The sequence below is a fragment of the Hylobates moloch genome, unplaced genomic scaffold (assembly GCF_009828535.3).
Source record: "Hylobates moloch isolate HMO894 unplaced genomic scaffold, HMol_V3 SCAFFOLD_24, whole genome shotgun sequence".
Classification (NCBI taxonomy): Eukaryota; Metazoa; Chordata; class Mammalia; order Primates; family Hylobatidae; genus Hylobates; species Hylobates moloch.
Window position 1 is genome coordinate 2,408,802 of NW_026652299.1, and position 18,909 is coordinate 2,427,710.

An 18,909-nucleotide genomic window follows, 5' to 3' on the forward strand; every position below is an offset into this window, starting at 1 on the left:
GGCTCAGTTTATGTCTCCGAGAATCTCTGATAAGTTACTGGTGTGGTACAAAAGACCTAATAGTCTTAGACAAGAGGAGCAGCTGAGATTGCAAGCATGCCTCTCTTTATACGTCACCAAAGTCAAAAGGGCTGTTCACTCATGGACAGCCCAGGGGACCCCAAACAGTCTACTGAGAGTTTACCTCGAGGGCAGTAGATGTCTGGAGCCCATCGGTTGCACTCATAATTGTCTGCTGCCTTTTCACAGGTGAAACATTTAAATCCACCAGGATATGGTGTGGCTAAAAAAAAGGATTAAGAGAAAAGATTAATTTTTAGACAAGGCACAGAATCCTGTGAAGTTAAGACATTTTCATTATTTTAAAGAAAGGATTCTCAAGACAACTCAGCAGTTTCTTAAACCTTCAACTGCCATATGACCCAGCAACTTTACTCTTGGGAATCTATCCCTGAGAAATGAACATTTCTATTCATGCAAAAATCTGTATACAAATGTCAACAGCAACTTTATTTGTAATAGCCCAAAAACTGGAAATATCCTCGATGTCCTTCAGTGGGTGAATGGTTAAACTGTTGGCCATCCATACTATGGAACATTAGTCAGCAATAGAAAGGAATGAACTATTACCACTTTCAACAACTTGGGTGAGTTTCCAGGAAATTATTTGGAGTGAATAAAGCCCATCCCAAAAGGTTATATATTGCATGGTTCCATTCATATGACATTTTTTAAATGATTAGTGGTTGTCAGGGGTTAGGGATGGCAGAGGTGGGGGTAGGGGTGGAGAGGTGGGGAGAGAGGTGGGTTTGAGGCCAGCAGGAGGAACCCTTGTGTTACTGAAACTCTTCAGTGCCTCGACTGTGGTGGAGGATACACAAACTCTACACACGATAAAATTAGGTAGAACTAAATGTACACACACAGAGTAAAATTAGGGAAATCAGAATGACATTGGTAGACTGATTGTATTGATATTAATATACTGGTTGTGGTATTATGTTATAGTTTTTCTTTTCTTTCTTTCTTTTCTTTTTTTCTGAGTTTCACTCTCGTTGCCTAGGCTGGAGTGCAGTGGCACAATCTCAGCTCACAGCAACCTCCATCTCCCGGTTTCAAGTGATTCTCCTGCCTCAGCCTCCCAAGTAGCTGGGATTACAGGCATGTGCCACCATACCCGGCTAATTTTGTATTTTTAGTAGAGATGGAGTTTTACCATGTTGGCCAGGCTGGTCTTGAACTCCTGACCTCAGGTGATCCACCAGCCTTGGCCTCCCAAAGTGCTGGGATTACAGGTATGAGCCACCACACCCGGCCTATGCTATAGTTTTTCAAAATGTCACCACTGGGACAAACTGGATAATGGGTACATGGGATCTCACTGTATTATTTCTCGAACTCCTGGCCTCAAGGGATTTTCCAGCCTCAGCCTCCCAAACTGCTGGGATTATAGGCATGAACTACCACACTTAGCATCATGTACTATGTCCTGAAATTGCACATGACTTTAAAATTATGTTTTTAATTAAAAAGGCGTTATCTGGATTTCTAATAACTTACTCATGTCAACTTATACACAGATGTCAACATGCAAATAAAAATATTGGGTTGAATCATCACAAAATTTCCTGATGTTTGACCATTTCAATCTACAAAAGTGGCAATTTCTCTGGTACACTGTAACATTTTTATCTGTTCAGACCTGATGTCATTATGAATCCCTGGAGATGGTAAGCCTTAGCTAAGAGAAGAGTCTTCATTGCTAAAATATATGCTGCCCATGCAGAGGTGATCCTCTTCAGGTGCCTGTCGGACCCATGTCCATAGAAGCTAGATGCTGAGGGGACGTGGGGATGAGTGAGGCACCAGAGGCTACCAGTTCTAGCCTGAGGACTAGGCCATTCCAGGAAGCCCCACTTATCTCTTCCTACTGCTCCCACTGGTGAGTTGCCTCTTCCTGCCTTCAGAAGGAACTGTCCTCCAAGTGCTTCTATTCTTCACCTATAAGCTCAGGTGAGGAGGGGTCACAGGAGATTTGAGTCTGGAGATTGTCGGGGGCACCCAAGGCCTTCTCTCCACAAAAAGATGAGGATCACCGAGGAATGTCAGGCCCAGCTGTTCTTTGTCCTTACCACTGATGTGCCTTTAATTGCTTCTTAGCTCTAATCATTTGCTTGCTTCACTACTTAGAGTTTTGCCTTTCATAAACAAAACTTGTGTTGTTTAATTTGTAAAATTACCTGGCCTATTTGAAAGCTGCAAACACTCAAACACTTCATCTGCAGGAGCCAACTGTCCTCCCTCGCAGATGGCTGAGCCTGCATATCCCACTGGTGGAAATAATCATCTCAGGGTAAATTGCTCTGCCCACATGGAACCAATTAGATATGTTATCAAAAATAAATGAAGGAGAAGGCAGCAGCTTAAGGCTAGAATGATGGACCAGATATCACTTTGATTTTCACCTTGCTGAGAATAGCTGCCCATCCATGTACATGCTTGCATTACTTCACAGACCTGACTATGACAGTATCGAATGATGTATCATGATCAAAAGTCATAAACAGTCTAAAAAAGACAAGTAAGCGGAACTTTTTATGGGCCCATTTGCGTGCTCTAAGTCTCTCACATAGTAACTCAAATTCATAAACAGAATGATAGAAAAAGTGCACAGATCATTTTACAAAATGATGGAAAGCAGCTTAGACACAGACATCTAACCACTCCATTTTCATGAGGAAATTTTAATGGGGGAAAATGTCATATAATTGTGATAAAGAGAAGTATTTTGTAAACTATAAACAAATACTTTTTATACCTTCACATTACCCACCTATAGAAAAATGGGTTACATTTGAATTGAAAGGTTCTATTTAGGTAAGGGCAGGTATACCTTGTTGTATCACAATTCATTTTAGCATACTTTGCAGATACTGTATTTTTACAAATTGAAGTTTTTTGGCAACCCGGCACTGAGCAAGTCTATTGGTGTCATTTTCCAATTGCACGTGCTCACTTCATGTCTGTGTCACATTTTGGGAATGCTTGCAATATGTCAAACTTTTTCATTACTTTTGTATCTGTATGGTGACTTGTGATCAGTAATCTCTGAAATACTATTATAATTGGAGGCACCACAAACTGCACTCACATAAAATGGTGAACTGAATAAATGTGTATGTTTTGACTGCTCCATCAACCTGCTATTCTTTCATCTCTCTCTCTCTCCCTTTCCCTGCCCCAGACCTCCATATTTCCTGAGATACAACAATACTGAAATTAGGCCAACTAGCATCCCTACAAATGCCTCTAAGTGTTCAGGTGAAAGGAAGAGTAACACAATTTTCACTTTAAATCAAAACCTAGAAATGATTAAGATTGGTGAGGAAGGCATGTTGAAAGCTGAGACAGGCTGAAGGCTAGGCCTCTTGTGCCAGTTAGCCAAGTTGTAAATACGAAGGAAAGGGTCTTGAAGGAAGTTAAAAGTGCTACTTTAATGAATACACGAATGTTAAGAATGTAGAACAGCCTTTTGGCTGATACAGAGAAAGTTTGAGTGGTCTGGATAGAAGATCAAACCAGCCACAGCATTCTCTTAAACCAAAGCCTAATCCAAGTCAAGGTCCTAACTCTCATTAGTTCTATAAAGGCTGAGAGACATGAAGAAGCTGCAGAAGAAAAGTCTGCAGCTAGCAGAGAATGGTTCATAAGGTTTAAGGAAAAAATCAATTTCCATAACATAAAATCATAAGGTAAAATGGAAAGTGCTAATGAAGAAGTTGCAGCAAGTTATCCAGAAAATCTAGTTAAGATCACTGAAGATCATGACACTAAACAGATTTTCAGTGTAGACAAAACAGCCTTATATTGGAAGAAGATGACATAGCTAGAGAGGACTTTCACAGCTAGAGAGAAAAGTCAATGCCTGGCTTCAAAGGACAGGCTGATTCTTTTGTTAGGTGCTAATACAGCTGGTGACTTTTAAATTGAAAACAATGCTAATTTATTATTCTTAAAATCCTTAAGACTTTAAAAATTAAGTTAAATCTGCTCTGTGCTCTATAAATGGAACGACAAAGCCTGGATGACAGCACATTTATTTACAGAATTGTCTACTGAATATCGTAAGCCCGCTGTTGAGATCTACTGCTCAGAAAAAAAAAAATTTCTTTCAAAATACTACTGCTCATTGGCAATACACCTGGCCATTCGAGCTCTGACACACATCTACAAGGAAATTAATGTTGTTTTCACGCCTGTGAACCCAATATCCCTTCTGTAGTCGATGGATCGAGAAGCCATTTTGAGTTTTAAGTTTTATTATTTAAGAAATATATTTGTAAGCCTATAGCTGCCATAGATCTTGATTCTGCTGATGAATCTGAGCAAAGTAAATTAAAAACCCTTCTAGAAAGGATTAATCATCTAGGTGCCATTAAGAACATTTGCGATTCACAGGTGGTCAAAATGTCCACATTAACAGCAGTTTGGAAATATGTGATTCCAACCATCACGGATGACTTTGATTTCAGCAGAGAAAGTAACTGCAGATGTGGTGGACGCAGCAAGAGAACTAGAATTAGAAGCGGAGCCTGAAAAGATGACTGAACTGCTGTCATCTCATGATAGAAGTTAAATGAATGAGGAGTTGGCTTCTTATGAACGAGCAAAAAAAAGTAGTTTCTTGAGATGGAATCTACTCCTAGTGAAGATGCTGCGAACATTGTTGAAATGACAAAAAAGGATTTAGAACATCGTAGAACTGTTGATAAAGCAGTGGCAGGGTTTTGAGAAGATTAATTCCAATTTTGAAAGAAGTGCTGCTGTGAGTAGAATGCCGCCAAACAGCGTCACATGCTACTGAGAAATCTTTTGTGAAGGGCAGAATCAGCTGATATGGTAAACTTCATTGTTGTCTTATTTTTAAAAATTGCCACAGCTACCCCAGCCTTCAGCAACCATCACCCTGATCATTCAACAGCCACCAATATCAAGGCAAAACCCTCCACCAGAAAAAAGATTCTAACTCACTAAAGGCTCAGATTCTCTTAGCATTTTTAGCAACAAAGTCTTTTTAAATTAAGATACATACATTGTTGGTGGAACATGGTGGCCAACGATATAATCTCAGCACTTTGGGAGGCTGAGTCAGGTGGATAGCTTGAGCTCACAAGTTTGAGACCAGCCTTAGCAACATGAAGAAATCCTGTCTCTACTAAAAATACAAAAATTAGCCAGGCATGGTGGCGCACACCTGTGGTCCTAGCTAGCTACTCAGGAGGCTGAGGTGGGAGGATCGCTTGAGCCCAGGTGGCGGTGGCTGCAGTAAACCGAGATTGTACCACTGCACTCCAGCCTGGGCCACAGAGCCAAGCCCTGCCTCAAAAAAAAAAAAAAAAAAAGATATGCACATTGTTTTTTAGACATAATGCTATTCCACACTTAACAGCCTATGGTATAATATAAACATAACTTTTATATGCACAAGGAGACCAAGACATTTGCATAACTTGCTTTATTGTGATAATTGCTTTGTTGTGGTGGTCTGGAACTGATCCTACAGTAATCTCTAAGGTATTCCTGTACATGTCTGGAGAATTAAAAAAAACAAAAACAAAACAGGTTCTCAAACGCCAAAGCCATGCAATACTCTTGCAGATATTTTAATTAATCATATAAAATATTTTAGGAAATTGTCCTGGTTGGATACATTAAAAAATAGTTTCCCTATCAAGTTTAAAATACTTAATACATAAACAACTTTCAAAGATTGGACTTTAAAATAGCTTGTAAAATTTGAAGTGGAATGATCAAAGTAGACATTTTAGAAAAAAAAGATATAAAGCATTTGTCAAAGAACTGCATTTCTCAAAAAAATGACCATCATGTCCACCAAGGTTTATGGCTGCGACCTACCCGTACCACTTCAGTTTGCGTGATTAATTCACTGGGGCATCCAATTTTATCTGTCTGTCACTGCAGCCAGTAAAATTTTTGGATGGAATACTGAATTAGTTATTCCTGGAAACTTTCCCATCAAAGAGATAAATTAAGAATTCTGAATGAAGACTGACGATCCAGCTACTCCAAGAACAAACTTATTGAGACCCTAACACTAGTAAGTCGTAGTGTTCACAAATTTGAATTACACAACAGACTTTTCAAAATGATCTTTTGTGAGACAAGTGACATACTATAAACACTTACTGCTTACATAAGCGGCCTGGATTCTGAAAATGAACCCAAAGTATATTGAAATTTAAACAGGAGTGGGAACTAAAATACTATGGCAGCAAAATGAAGCTTGCTTAAATTCTTTTATCTCTGAGTTTATCAGCATGTATCACTGATAACCAAATTATCTCATTTTTGGTGAGTTTTCTTTTAGAATCTACAGCTCCATATCTGTGCACATTCTCAATGGCTAGAGTTTAATATTTGCTTGTAGGAACTTTTATTGACATCTTGGCAGGTAATACCAATTAGTGAATGATCACACCCTGATTAATGACAAATCTCTGCAAACATACTGCATTCAGTGGATAATTAAGGTATAATACCAGGTAAATGGTTAAATTCTTCCCTCTTGAGATATTTTGCCAGAAATGAGGTCTACAGATGAACAACTATCTCCAGTAACTTGCTAATTGATACTGCATCTGATAAAGAGGTTTTTTTTTTTAAAGGGCGGAAAGAGGTTCCTAAGAGATGTGCTATTTGCTTCTTTGTTACTTCAAAGCATTGTAGAGCAAGCGGAGTTTCAAATTGTTGTGGCCCCAGCTGTGAATGAATCTAATTTGGCTCTTGATCACAGAGTTAATAAGCTCAGTACTCTGTATTTCAGGGCATAAGTCCTTGGTCCCTTAAGAGAAGGTGATTGTAAAGAAAAAAAGAAACGCCAAAGTGCCCAGTTACTTCCTGTAAAATAATCTGTCCATTAACTCTCATGGTCAGCCATAGTTCAACTGACCATAATTCATTTGTACGGTATCAGAAAAGATTAGTCTTTGTTTCCATCTCTTGGAACTTTTGCCTAGACAAAGGCCTTCAGTTACCAGAACCGTGGTGAGAACAGACTTTTGTTTTGAAAGGTACGCTGATGTGTAATGCATCCAAACATTTTTCTATTCTTACCAAATTGACTTCCATTGTTTCTGAAAACTGGATGCAAATATAAAAATTCTAGAAATCTAATAAATGTATCTTTTTTCTCAGTCCACTTGGCAACAAAATATTGTAAGTATAATTTTAACATGAACATATTTCTGACAGACATAAATACATTATCTGGTACCTTCCTAGAAAGTCCCTTTACTCTCTAAGGCTTAGATAGTAAAGTCTGAACAAACTTATTTGGCTCTCTACGTGGGCACAAACAAGCCCCCACAGGAACACAGATCTTTGGTGCACATAGAGTTAAGGAAAGATTCAAAACATGCAACCAGAGGAAAATTGGATATTCTTAGGAAAGGTTTCTTTCTATTCTAAGGAAAGAAATGGAGGCCAAGAATAGGTCGCAGCCACTTAGTATATTAAACTCTGCTATCTCTTACAATGTCTGACTACCAAATAAGCAGCTCCATTTCTCTTAATAGTAACTCTTGTTTTGAAAGCTTTTATTTGATTTGGTATTTTAATCATAGGCTGGGAAGAAATTCATTTTTCACATAAAAACAAGCAAAGAAAAACTCAACAACAAATGACACAAGGATTATAGAAAAGAATGTTATTGATAACAGTGCTTCAGATTTGAAAGCCATGAAGTTTCTTTCTTTTAAATGTTCAGAAACTTCAAAGATTAGGAAACCAGGGAGCAAAAAAGATTAGTCATGGGAGGCTGAATTTTCCCAGCCTCTCTCCCCGTTATTATCAGTGATGGCTGTTCTGGGCATCGGAATGAGGAGAAAATAGCTTCTGTTTGGTACAGAAAATGTGTGTGTCTTCTCATATCTCCAGCATCACCATATTTCTCCTTCAGCAGGTTCCGAGCTTCAGGTTACACATTGTAACGTTAATGAAATGTGGCTCACTCACAAAAGAACGCTGTTTGTGCCTTCATCTACAAAGTGAGGTGACTATATAAATAGTTCAAAATCAAACTAATCCCATACTTCCCTCATATATTTTTTACGGTCTATGTTCAACAGATACCTGCTTATTTGTAGAGACTACACCTTAATATGGTCTAGTGCTCAAGGACATAGAACCATGCCATTTAAAAAATCAAAGTGTGAAAACACACACCACAAACTTCTAAAATAGTTCAAAGAAATTAGAAGTTAATACTGATTTAAAAGTGGACAGAATAGGCCAGGCACGGTGGCTCATGCCTGTAATCCCAGCACTTTGGGAGGCCGAGGCGGGCTGATCACAAGGTCAGGAGATGGAGACCATCCTGGCTGACACGGTGAAAACCGTCTCTACTAAAAATACAAAAAAAAAAAAAAAAAAAAAAAATTAGTCAGGCCTGGTGGCGGGCGCCTGTAGTCCCAGCTTCTCGGGAGGCTGAGGCAGGAGAATGGCGTGAACCTGGGAGGCGGAGCTTGCAGTGAGCCGAGATCACACCACTGCACTCCAGCCTGGGCGACAGAGCGAGACTCTGTCTCAAACAACAACAACAACAACAACAACAACAAAGTGGACAGAATAATGGCTCCACTTGGACTGGCTGCAAGTAGGAGCCATTCCTAGTAACTTCACTCTAAGAAGAATTTATACAGTATTCCCATCATAAGCTATGGAGGGAGACTCTAAAGACAACTTGGACCCTGATCTGCTGGTGAATCACCTACTTATAATCTCACTTAGAAACAACTTCTATCCTTCTCCATATCTCAAAATCGTATCAGAAAACCTCACCAATTCTTTTTTCTTTTATCTGCATTTGTTTTATGCTGCACTTATTCCCATGTCATGCGTTTTTGTTTCTTCAGTTTCTTCTGGAATATCTTTTTCTTCTCTGCAACCCCCTCTTCTGGTTTAGGAACAATTTGATTCTTTTCAGTAAGGGTCACCTCGATTTGACAGGGGGAGCTCGTGTATGGCTCTTTAAGTAAGTTCAGCCATGCATCTTGGATCCCTTGTTCACCTGGATAGGCTCAATGACCAGGGAATCTACATCTAAACCCTTAAGCACAGCATGACTCTCTGCGTTTTAAAGCATGTGCAGCAAAAAATCAGCACTCTTCTCAGGCCACTGATCCTGTGTTGAGCCTCACTGTTCGGTCTGGGCACACCTACCAACTCCGCCATTTTAATGTTAGAATGGTAGACATTATTTTTGTAAAGTGACATCTTTCAGACAACTTAGTGGCTTTTTGTACATGCATACACTTGATGGCCTGGGCAGTTTCACAGGTGTTCTTAAAGTGAACATGAAGATTTGAACCCTGATTTGCACGATTTGGTCTTCCAGGTCAAGTGAATAGTGAACCCTTTTTACAGATCACCTCAGGCCAGTGAGGGGAAGTGGAAGCCCTACTAATTCTTTACATATGGCGAGTTTCTTCTAATTAGGCCATGGCTTTATTTAATTAACATTGGTCATATGAGCAGAACTTTCTCATCAACTTTTCAAGAGCAGAAGTGATTTCCCTCTGCTTGCAAGGCTCAGCTTTAAGACCTCCTTCTGAAATTGAACTTCCAAATAGAGACCCAACACACAGGGCACTGACCCACCACACTACTGAGGCAGAAGCGGTGTGTATGTTGTTAAATCCAATCACCTTAATTCTCCTTCCCACTCTGTGTGTACAATTACAGCCTCCGTGTAGCCCAGTTACTACTGAGTCTGTCACTGAAGTTGAGAAGGAATCACACAGAAGCTAAAAACTCTGGCAATCAACCATAAGAGACAGAAACCTAGGTTTTTGATTCACCAAGTGTAATAAAGTAGCATGCCTGTTTGGAGAAAACAGCAAAATGCAATCTAGAAAACAGAACAAATATTAAAGCACCTTCTCTTCATGCATATTATTAAAATAAAAAGCCCCAAGAAACAAGCAGCCAGATAAGTCTTCCATACGATTAACCAGTGGGCACCAGACTATACTGATAAGAGGGTGCAGAGACAATCAAAATCTAAAGAAATTAGTTGCTGCCTATTAAAAGTATATTGGAGTTATACAACACTGGAGCAGTGTATTCTCAGCACCCCCAGTTTACTAAGCCAATGATAATAAAAACAATGCCTGGTGTGGTAGAGGCCTAGTGTTTTACAGATATTATTTCTGCTCCATAAAATAATGCTACCCAGTATGTATTATATGACTTTATCACTTTAGAAAAGACAAAATTAACACAAAGAATTCTCCTAACATTGATTGAGCATTTCCTATGTCTCACAGTCAGTGCTAAGTGCTTCATACACATTTTTAATTTAATCTTCACAATGATAGGGAATTTATTTTAAGTCAAAAGGCCACAAAGCAGCTGAGCCAGTTGCTGACCCTAGGTCAGGTGGACTCCACGCCCCAGGGCATTCTGCATACCACCTCTCAGCTAACCCAGAACAAGCAGACATTAAATATTCCAACCACATGGATTGAGGGAATCCACATGGCTGCCTTCACTTTGTAGACTATGTGATCCTCAAAAGCAAGGACTGTGTTTGATTTGCCTTTATGCTTTCAAGCCTATCACAATCCTTGACACACAGTGGACACTCAAACTATATTTGTTAAGCAGAACATTTCAAAAGAGTAATGCACCTTGGGGCAAAAGCCGAAGGTCAGAATACACACAATACAACCAGCTCTCACCTCAACAGGGGCAATACAGAAGAGGATTCATACAAAGAGACAATAAATACAAAAATAGAGACCAAAAGAGGAAGTCAAACTGCTGTGTTTCCTAAAGTGTGATCCTTAGAATATCTGCAGCAGAAGTACTTGAAGTTCTTGCTGAAAGCAAAAATCCACAGGTACAGCCTGAGATACATGCAAATCAGAAACTCTAGGGCAGGGATCTGGGCATCTACGTTATTATGCATCCCCTAGATAATTCTTAAATATAGGAAACCAAAAGGAGGCACAGAGCATTGGAAGTTGTAGGAGGAAATTACGCTGAAATTGAGAATTAGATGCACAGAGAGGAAGACCAGCTATTATCTTACGTATAAAGGATTGATCTTTTACAAACAAGCCTCCTTCTGGGATATGGTGGTTCACTTTAACAGCTGACTTAGGACTGGCATGAGTACCAGGGGAAGCGTGTTCAGAATCAGAGTGATTGTGTAGGGAACAGAGAAAACAAGCCCAATAATTTGCCTTAACACCACCAAAAATCTTCTTGTGGAAAGGTGAGGGTAAAGCATAAAACATCGTTTGTAAATTACCGCACCACCCCAATTAAATCACGAGAGGTTTTCACTATACCGAAGGATGCCTTTTCCTGGCCAGTTTTTGAACCATTTCTTATTTGAAATAAAGTGATATTTCTGCAGCAAAGAGAACAGTCTTACTTGAAGGGTGGAGGTAGATAATGTCTTTCACTGTGAAGTCTCGGGACTGAGCAGCTTTGAGACAATCCGCCAGCAGGCTCAGGAGGAGGAGCCAGGCCAGAGCAGGGCCAGGCTCCATGGCAGACCGAAGCGTCACTCATACAGAGGGCCTGGGAGCGGGCACTCAGGGCAACAGGAGAGAACTTGCACCTGAAAAATGAAGAAAGAATCATCTCAGTGATGGACTGGAGAAAGCCACGGGAGGCTTGGCTGAGCTCCCACGCTGGTAAGATGGGATGGAGAGCAACAGGGCACAAGGAAGTGGGTAGCCATGGAGAGAAACTTTATCAACAGTAATTTTGGAGCACTGAGAACATTCCAGCCCAGATCTAGTCTTAATCAGATTGCTAAGGCTCCACTGGGAGCCATCCCCTCTCATATCCAGCAGAGATGGTATCAAGAGAGACTGAATTTTAACAAAATCCAGCTACTTTTTGCCAGGAGGCCAGGATGGCTTGCCAGAGTACGATAAAGAAGGCAGGAGCGAAAGCCCAGAAGCATTTCCCTGAGAATGGTGCAGGTCAGACAGGGAGTTCAGCCATACTGGGCCACGGTGTCCAGGCAAACCTACAGGGCAGACTTTCAGATTTAGGAAAACAAACAAATACAGGAAAGCTGACCTCCCCAAAATTAAAAAGTGCCTCCGTAACACAAAATCTCCTTAATGTAACTAATATTTGTTGGCCAGGTACTACTGAAGTCCTTTATGTATATCCATTTATTCTCCCAGCAACCCTATGAGGTAGGCATAATTATTAACCCATTTTGGGTAAACTGGGGTTCAGCAAGTAAGTAGCAGATCTGACTCCAACCCAGGCAATGTGTCTTTGTAGTTTGCATATTTAAACACTAGGCAATTCTGTGTTCTTAAGATTGACTGAAGGTGTATTTAAAAATCGGATTGGATGGGCGCGGTAGCTCATGCCTGTAATCCCAGCACTTTGGGAGGCCGAGGCAGGTGGATCGCCTGAGGTTGGGAGTTCAAGACCAGCCTGGCCAATATAGTGAAACCCTGTCTCTACTAAAAATACAAAAAATTAGTTGGACGTGGTGGCAGGCACCTGTAATCTCAACTACTCTCGGGAGGGTGAGGCAGGAGAATCGCTTAAACCTGGGAGGCAGAGGTTGCAGTGAGCTGACTTTGTGCCATTGCACTCCAGCCTGGGCAACAAGAGTGAAACTCTGTCTCAAAAAAACAACAAAAAAACCCCAAAAAACTGATAAGATCGTGTTGTCGCTATAGCACTAAGTGATTATTATCTACTGTGTCCTTTATTCTGATTGCCCTTTTCACTCAAAATTAAGGAAAAGACAAATCTGTAATAAGCCTGAATTGCTCTGCTTACTGGGAATGCAGAGATCTGTCTTAATTTTTATATAGGTGCTATTCTCTTGCTATCTTCTTGGTTTCCTATAAAGCTTATTCCTCATGTTCTACTACTTTTCCAAGTACCATTATCTCTATTGCTCTGCAAGGAGTCAAGGTTATTCATTTTATTTTAAGCTAGCTGAAAATCAACAGTTTTGATATCTTGTTTAATATAAATGTTCAACAAGATTTTTTAAATAGCATAATTACTTTGTAAAAATACATAGGCAAGGAAATATATTATGAAACAGAAACTCAGTAGAGAAAATCAATATGACCCAATCAGATCTAGAATATACTACAAAGCAAAATTAATCAAAACACAATGATAGAAAGTGTAAAAATGAACTTAGAAAGTAGAACACTCTAAGGAGCCCAGAAATAGACCCAATTGTTTATAGAGTGCAAGCAATTGTTCAAAATTACAGAATGGGACCACATTAAGTGAACAGTATTATAACTTTTTAAAATATTTTTTTAAATAGCTGAAACCATAAAATGCATAACATGCTAAATTACTTCCAGATGTGCTGATTGTTCTTTTTTAATTGGCAAATTGTTAGACAACAGAGTAGAGCTCTCTTATCACTTGTAACAGCTTGATAATGCCAACTTTGCTAACTTCATGCTCACTACGTCATCTTCTGTTTACAATTCCCCAAGCAAACCTGGCATTCAGGAAGAGAATGGGCCACTCAATCACTTAATAAATGTGACTGCCAGGCACTGGGCTGGACACGTGGTTGAACAATATGATGAAAAAACAAGTATCCACCAGTATCTTTCCCTTGCAAGTCAGCAGCGAAGTGACAGAGATAAACGTCACTTCATCTTGAATGAATGCAACAGTGCTTCTTTCCACATCCTCTGGCTTTCTCTGCCAGCATGGTGAGGTTGGTAAGGTGAGACTGCACCTCTGGGACAGGTCTGCACAGCACCCCGTGGATACCTGGCAGCACCATGGCCAACACCCCCATCTCCTCCCAATCTGTATGTAGCAGGGCTCAGTTTGAGAGTCAGAGATCAAAATGGCATGAACATTATGTGTGTAACTATAAACATAAGTGTGAACAAACACACAGACAAAAGACCGGAGGGGAAAATACAAAATTAAGATAGTAAAGCCATGGTGTATGAGTTAGCCCAGGCTGCCGTAACAAAATACCATAGACTGGGGGGCTTATACAACAGAGATTTCTCACAGTTCTGGAAGCTAGGAAGTCCAAGATCAAGGTGTTGGCAAGGCTGCTATCTCCTAAGGCCTCTCTTCTTGGCTTGCTGATGGCTTTGCCCTATATGCATAGTCCTGGTGTCACTTCCTCTATTCATAAGAACCCAGATTGGATTAGGGTCTTAGCTTTATGGCCTTGGTTAGCCTTAATTACCTCCTTTTAAAGGCTCAATCTCCAAATATAGTCACATTCCAAGGTACCAGGGGTTAGGCTTCAACATATGAATTTTGGGGGCACACATTTCAGCCCACTGCATGTTTTATGTTGTTGTTGTTTTGTTTTTTTAGGTAACATTTCCTCCCACGTGATATGTCCCAGTGATGATGATGTTTCATCATTTTAAAAGAGTATAATTGATCTGAGGTGACACAGAGTTCTGTAAACTCCTTCCCAGGTTATAGGACCACGAGCTCATCAGGACAGGAACTTGCCGTGATTATCCTCACTTTCCCTGCCTCGGACCCTGGCCACAGAGAGGGCTGTGAGAGCCCCTGTGGGAGTGGATGTGAACATTTATGTCAGACTATTTTAATACCTCAGGGTTGGCCTCCTGCCCTCCACTCCCTTTCTTTGTCAACTCATCCTTTGTTTTGCCATAAGAGATGAGTAATAAAAACATCATCACATCTGCTAAAAACAAAAATCCAGATCCATGCTACAGAAAAAGACTTAATTTGAAGTCATGGATACTATATCTTTTATGACCAAAAATATGAGCAGATGGGAGTGAGAAATGTCTTGAAGGGATAGTTAAAAATTCACAGTATCGAAAATATGAAAAATTAGATTCATAGTAAAGTAAATCGTAAAGCAAACTCATGGCAAAGTTTAAATTGATGAGGATTAAGCATAGCAGAACTTTTGTTCTGGTTACTTTTTGGAAAAAAGTAACGACTTATAAAACTATGTGGCATCACTTCGATTTTTAACTTACTCTTCCATGTAATCTTATGCAGCATTTTCCATTTTTGTTTTGTTGCCTTTAATAGTGTATTTAAATTGTCAAACATGCTTCCCCCCTCCCTCCACCATACCACTTATTTATCATCTAATTGGTTTGCAAATGTCTATGTGCAGAACTAAGAGTGATCATGGTACCTCCATGGGGCCTAACGTAGATGACGGGCTGATAGGTGCAGCAAACCACCATGGCATCTGTATACCTATGTAACAAATCTGCACGTTCTACCCATGTATCCCAGAATTTAAAGTATAATAATAATAATAAAAAATGGTGGGAGATGTCTTCACAATATATCATGATTCCACATCCTTTCTGATAAAATTATACGCTAATGCTAATGATATATTAAAGGACAATACCAAAAAACCAAGGCTCAGGTCAAAAAGGAGATGGATATTTTTACAGACCAGACACAGAGTACATATACAATGTGGGGAAAATGCCATAGGGCTGCTGGGAAATGGGCCCAGTAGCAGGGATGTGGCAGCAGGAGCTTGGCCTCTGTGGCGAATAGTCTTACGTGTTTTCACGTGAGATAGGGAACTAAAACCAGGCTCACAGCATAAAACTAGGGACTGGAGTACAGCACTCTGCTCACAGAAGCTACAAAACCCAAATGGTGAAAAACCCTAAATGGCTACAATTGCTGCTTAAAGCTATGCCTCATAACAAGCAGGGTGCCTCATGAGAAAACAATCAAAGTTCCTGCTTTGCAGCCAGAAACGAAACCAAGTCCCCCACAGCTTTCCTGACTGTATGGCAGTATCTTCATATCAAAAAAAAAAATGTTTACTTGTATAACAGATGCTGATGGAGGTCAGCAGCACATTGCCTTGTATCACCTTCCAAGGCCATGTCCTGTGTGTGCACAGGATGGTGGATCAGCACGGATGAAATTAAAGCAACTATTTCATTCATTACAAGAGATCCACCTCTACTCATCATAGGAAAGAGCAAGTTGAATTCATTAGGCTGATTTGTTTAGCACAAGTTTTCAAATTTGGGGGATTCAAATAATTTTTTAACCATGAATTTCGTGTGTTTAATGCTGAATTTCCAAATTCTTAAAGTAGTTGAATTTTAATTCTCCCAATATATTTTACTTGTGAAATCATTTCTTTGGAAAAAAAAGGGTATGTCTTTTCTAGGTTTATGTGTAATTAGAAAAAGGACTGAAAGTATAGACACCAAAATAATGTAGGATTTAGGGAGCGCTTTAATATTCATTTACATATTCAAAACATCTTAATGAGCATGTATTATTTTATAGAGAAAAAACTTTTAATAACATTTTTCAAAGAATGAGTTTGACAGACTTACTTTTTATGCACAAGTCAGTCAGCTTTTCACCTAAAACCAATGAACATAACCTCAAAATAGTCATATGTCTTCTAAAATAATAGATTCAATATGAAACAGAATGTTCTCTCTTCTCATCTCTTACCAGGCCCTTCCCTGGTGTCCTAACATTATTTGGAAGATGCAAGCCTAAGACAATGAGGGAAAGGGGGAAAAGAGAGATGGAAATAAATCTAGACAACAGGAGGCAATGTGCTCATAGGGTACTATGCTGCTCACCACCTCAAATGACGCCACAACAGTAGAAGATTAAGGGGAAGGCCTGCACCTTGGTGTAGCTCGTGGAAGGAGAAAGAGAGAAGTCATCTACCTGGTTCCTTCCTGCTTGATCACCATTGATCAAGCTTCACTCCACAAGGAATTCCCTCCCTCCCCTACACTTCAGCAGCCAGAATGGAGGGCCATAACCCAGTGTGGACGGACCCCTGATCAGGAAACAGACAGAAAGCACCTGGCACAGAAATCTGGGTTTCTTTTATTGTATGAACATACTATGTTTATCCATGATCAGATGATAGACATTGGGTGATTTTCACTTTTTGGCTATTGTGAATACTGCTGCTAACATTCATGTACATGTTTGTGTGTGGACATATGTATTCTGTTTTTCTTGGGTATATATGCAGGAGTGGGACTGCTGGGTCTTGTGGTCTTATGTTTTACTTTTGGAGGAACTGCCAGTTTTGCACTGAAGCTGCACCATTTTATATTCTCATCAGCAATATATCTGTTCCAGTTTCCCCACATCCTCACCAACACTTTTCTTTTTTAAAAAAATTATTGCCATCCTAGTGGCTGTGAAGTATGTCTCACACTGGTTTTGAGTGTATTTCTCAAGCAACCAGTGATGTTGAACATCTTTTCATGTGCTTATTGGCCATCTGTGTATCTTCTTTGGAGTGAGGTCTATTCAAATCCTTTGCCCAATATTTTGCCTGAATATTATCTAATTATTTTTGAGTTGTAAGAGTTCCATGTTCTGGATTCTAGATCCTTTTCAGATAAACGTTTGCGAATATCCTCTCCCATTCTGTGTTGTCTTTTACTTTCTTGATGGAGTGCTTTGACCTACAGATGTTTTTAATTTTGATAGAGCCCACACATTATTTTTTATAAACATAGATTTTGTTGCCTTATAAAAGTCACGACCAACACAGGACTAAAAAAAATGCATACAATGCAGAGTAAAAGAACTTGTCTACTTTATAGTAGACAAGGCTGTATTTTCCACCTCTCTTTTCCATGAGAAAAACAGGATGGGCGGGACTGTTTATTCATATCACCGACTGTTTACATTCCTGCAGTAAATCATGAAGCACCACTCACTCTATTAGTATTTTCTAGGAACTGAAAAATGAAAGATGAGTGGCATGCATTCACAATTAACCTAACAGCTACTGAAATACGAGCACTGCTAAGGGGATGTATCTTTTCCTCACAGATTCTCAGTAGTTGATGGAGCTTTAATCCACAAACCTCACAAATGTGATGCTGGACATGTTCAGATGATACGAAGTCTTTCCTGGGACTTTGATGCTTTTCCACAGAATCTGCAGTGCCTTTGTACTGTATTAGACATTTAGAAAAGACATTGTGTTTCCATTTTATGATGCTGCTATTTGAATATGCACTGCAGATCCTGTCCCTGAATACAGTTCTCTTTATGAAGAAGTACACTCTCATTTTCACAGCTCTGTGACCTTTCATTTGTTATTTACGAGCTTTTGCAAATCTAATACCGCTCTGACAGATTTAATTTGTGCTCTAAATTACCTTTGCATGAGTTACTCAACTGCTGGTTTTATTCCAATGGATTACTTGCTACATTCCAAAACAGAAAAAAAAAATTAGTTCAAGATCTATTGGACTTCCTCCACTTGGGAGAAAGTTGAGAAGAGTTGCATTCTGAACCTTCACTCTGTGGATGGTACTAGACAATATAAAGGAGGATTTCTAGATCAGTCAGAGGCAAAGTGCTAGGACCATAAGCCAGGTCAAGTTTTACAAGTCTACACCCTAATTACTATTTCATGTATGGTCTATAAAATGAGATACTTCCACTTAAGCTGGTCACTAGATGAAAATTAAGCACTTTGGAAGCTATCTTAAGAACCAAGTACTAAATTACAAAATCTCAGGACTAAGTCAGTATATAAGCAATTATAAAGTGGCAAACAAATACAAATCTAAATATTTCAATGCTATTCAAATGGAAATTTAAAATAAATGCCTAATACAAGAGCAGAATGGAATTCTGAAGCCTCAAAGATCACAATCAATCTTGATTTAATTTTTAATATGGTGGTACCTTAGTTGCCTGAAAAAGTTAATACAGTTTCCAAAAGTATAAACTAAAGGTAGGTCTTTCGAAAGCTAAGTCTCCTTAAATATATCACTCTGACCACAGGAACCTTTCTTGCAATTTGGGAATTGCTCAAGATATGCCCTGCTTTAAAAACTTGTCTGGGGGCTAGGTGTGGCAGCT

General features: G+C 39.5%; 1 protein-coding gene across 2 annotated transcripts in view; it reads right to left on the reverse strand.

Annotated features, from left to right (window-relative positions):
- LYPD6 (LY6/PLAUR domain containing 6) overlaps positions 1–18,909 on the reverse strand; it is a 142,954-nt gene that overhangs the window by 25,035 nt on the left and 99,010 nt on the right. The window contains exons 2-3 of one of the 2 annotated variants that reach the window (XM_032145842.2): positions 11,462–11,650; positions 185–283 (exon numbers count right to left, since the gene is read on the reverse strand). In XM_032145842.2, coding sequence (XP_032001733.1) covers positions 185–283; positions 11,462–11,579 — 217 coding nt within the window. In that variant the 5' untranslated portion in view covers positions 11,580–11,650. The remainder of the gene's footprint in view (positions 1–184; positions 284–11,461; positions 11,651–18,909) is intronic. The other variant, XM_058434372.1, reaches the window with a different exon arrangement.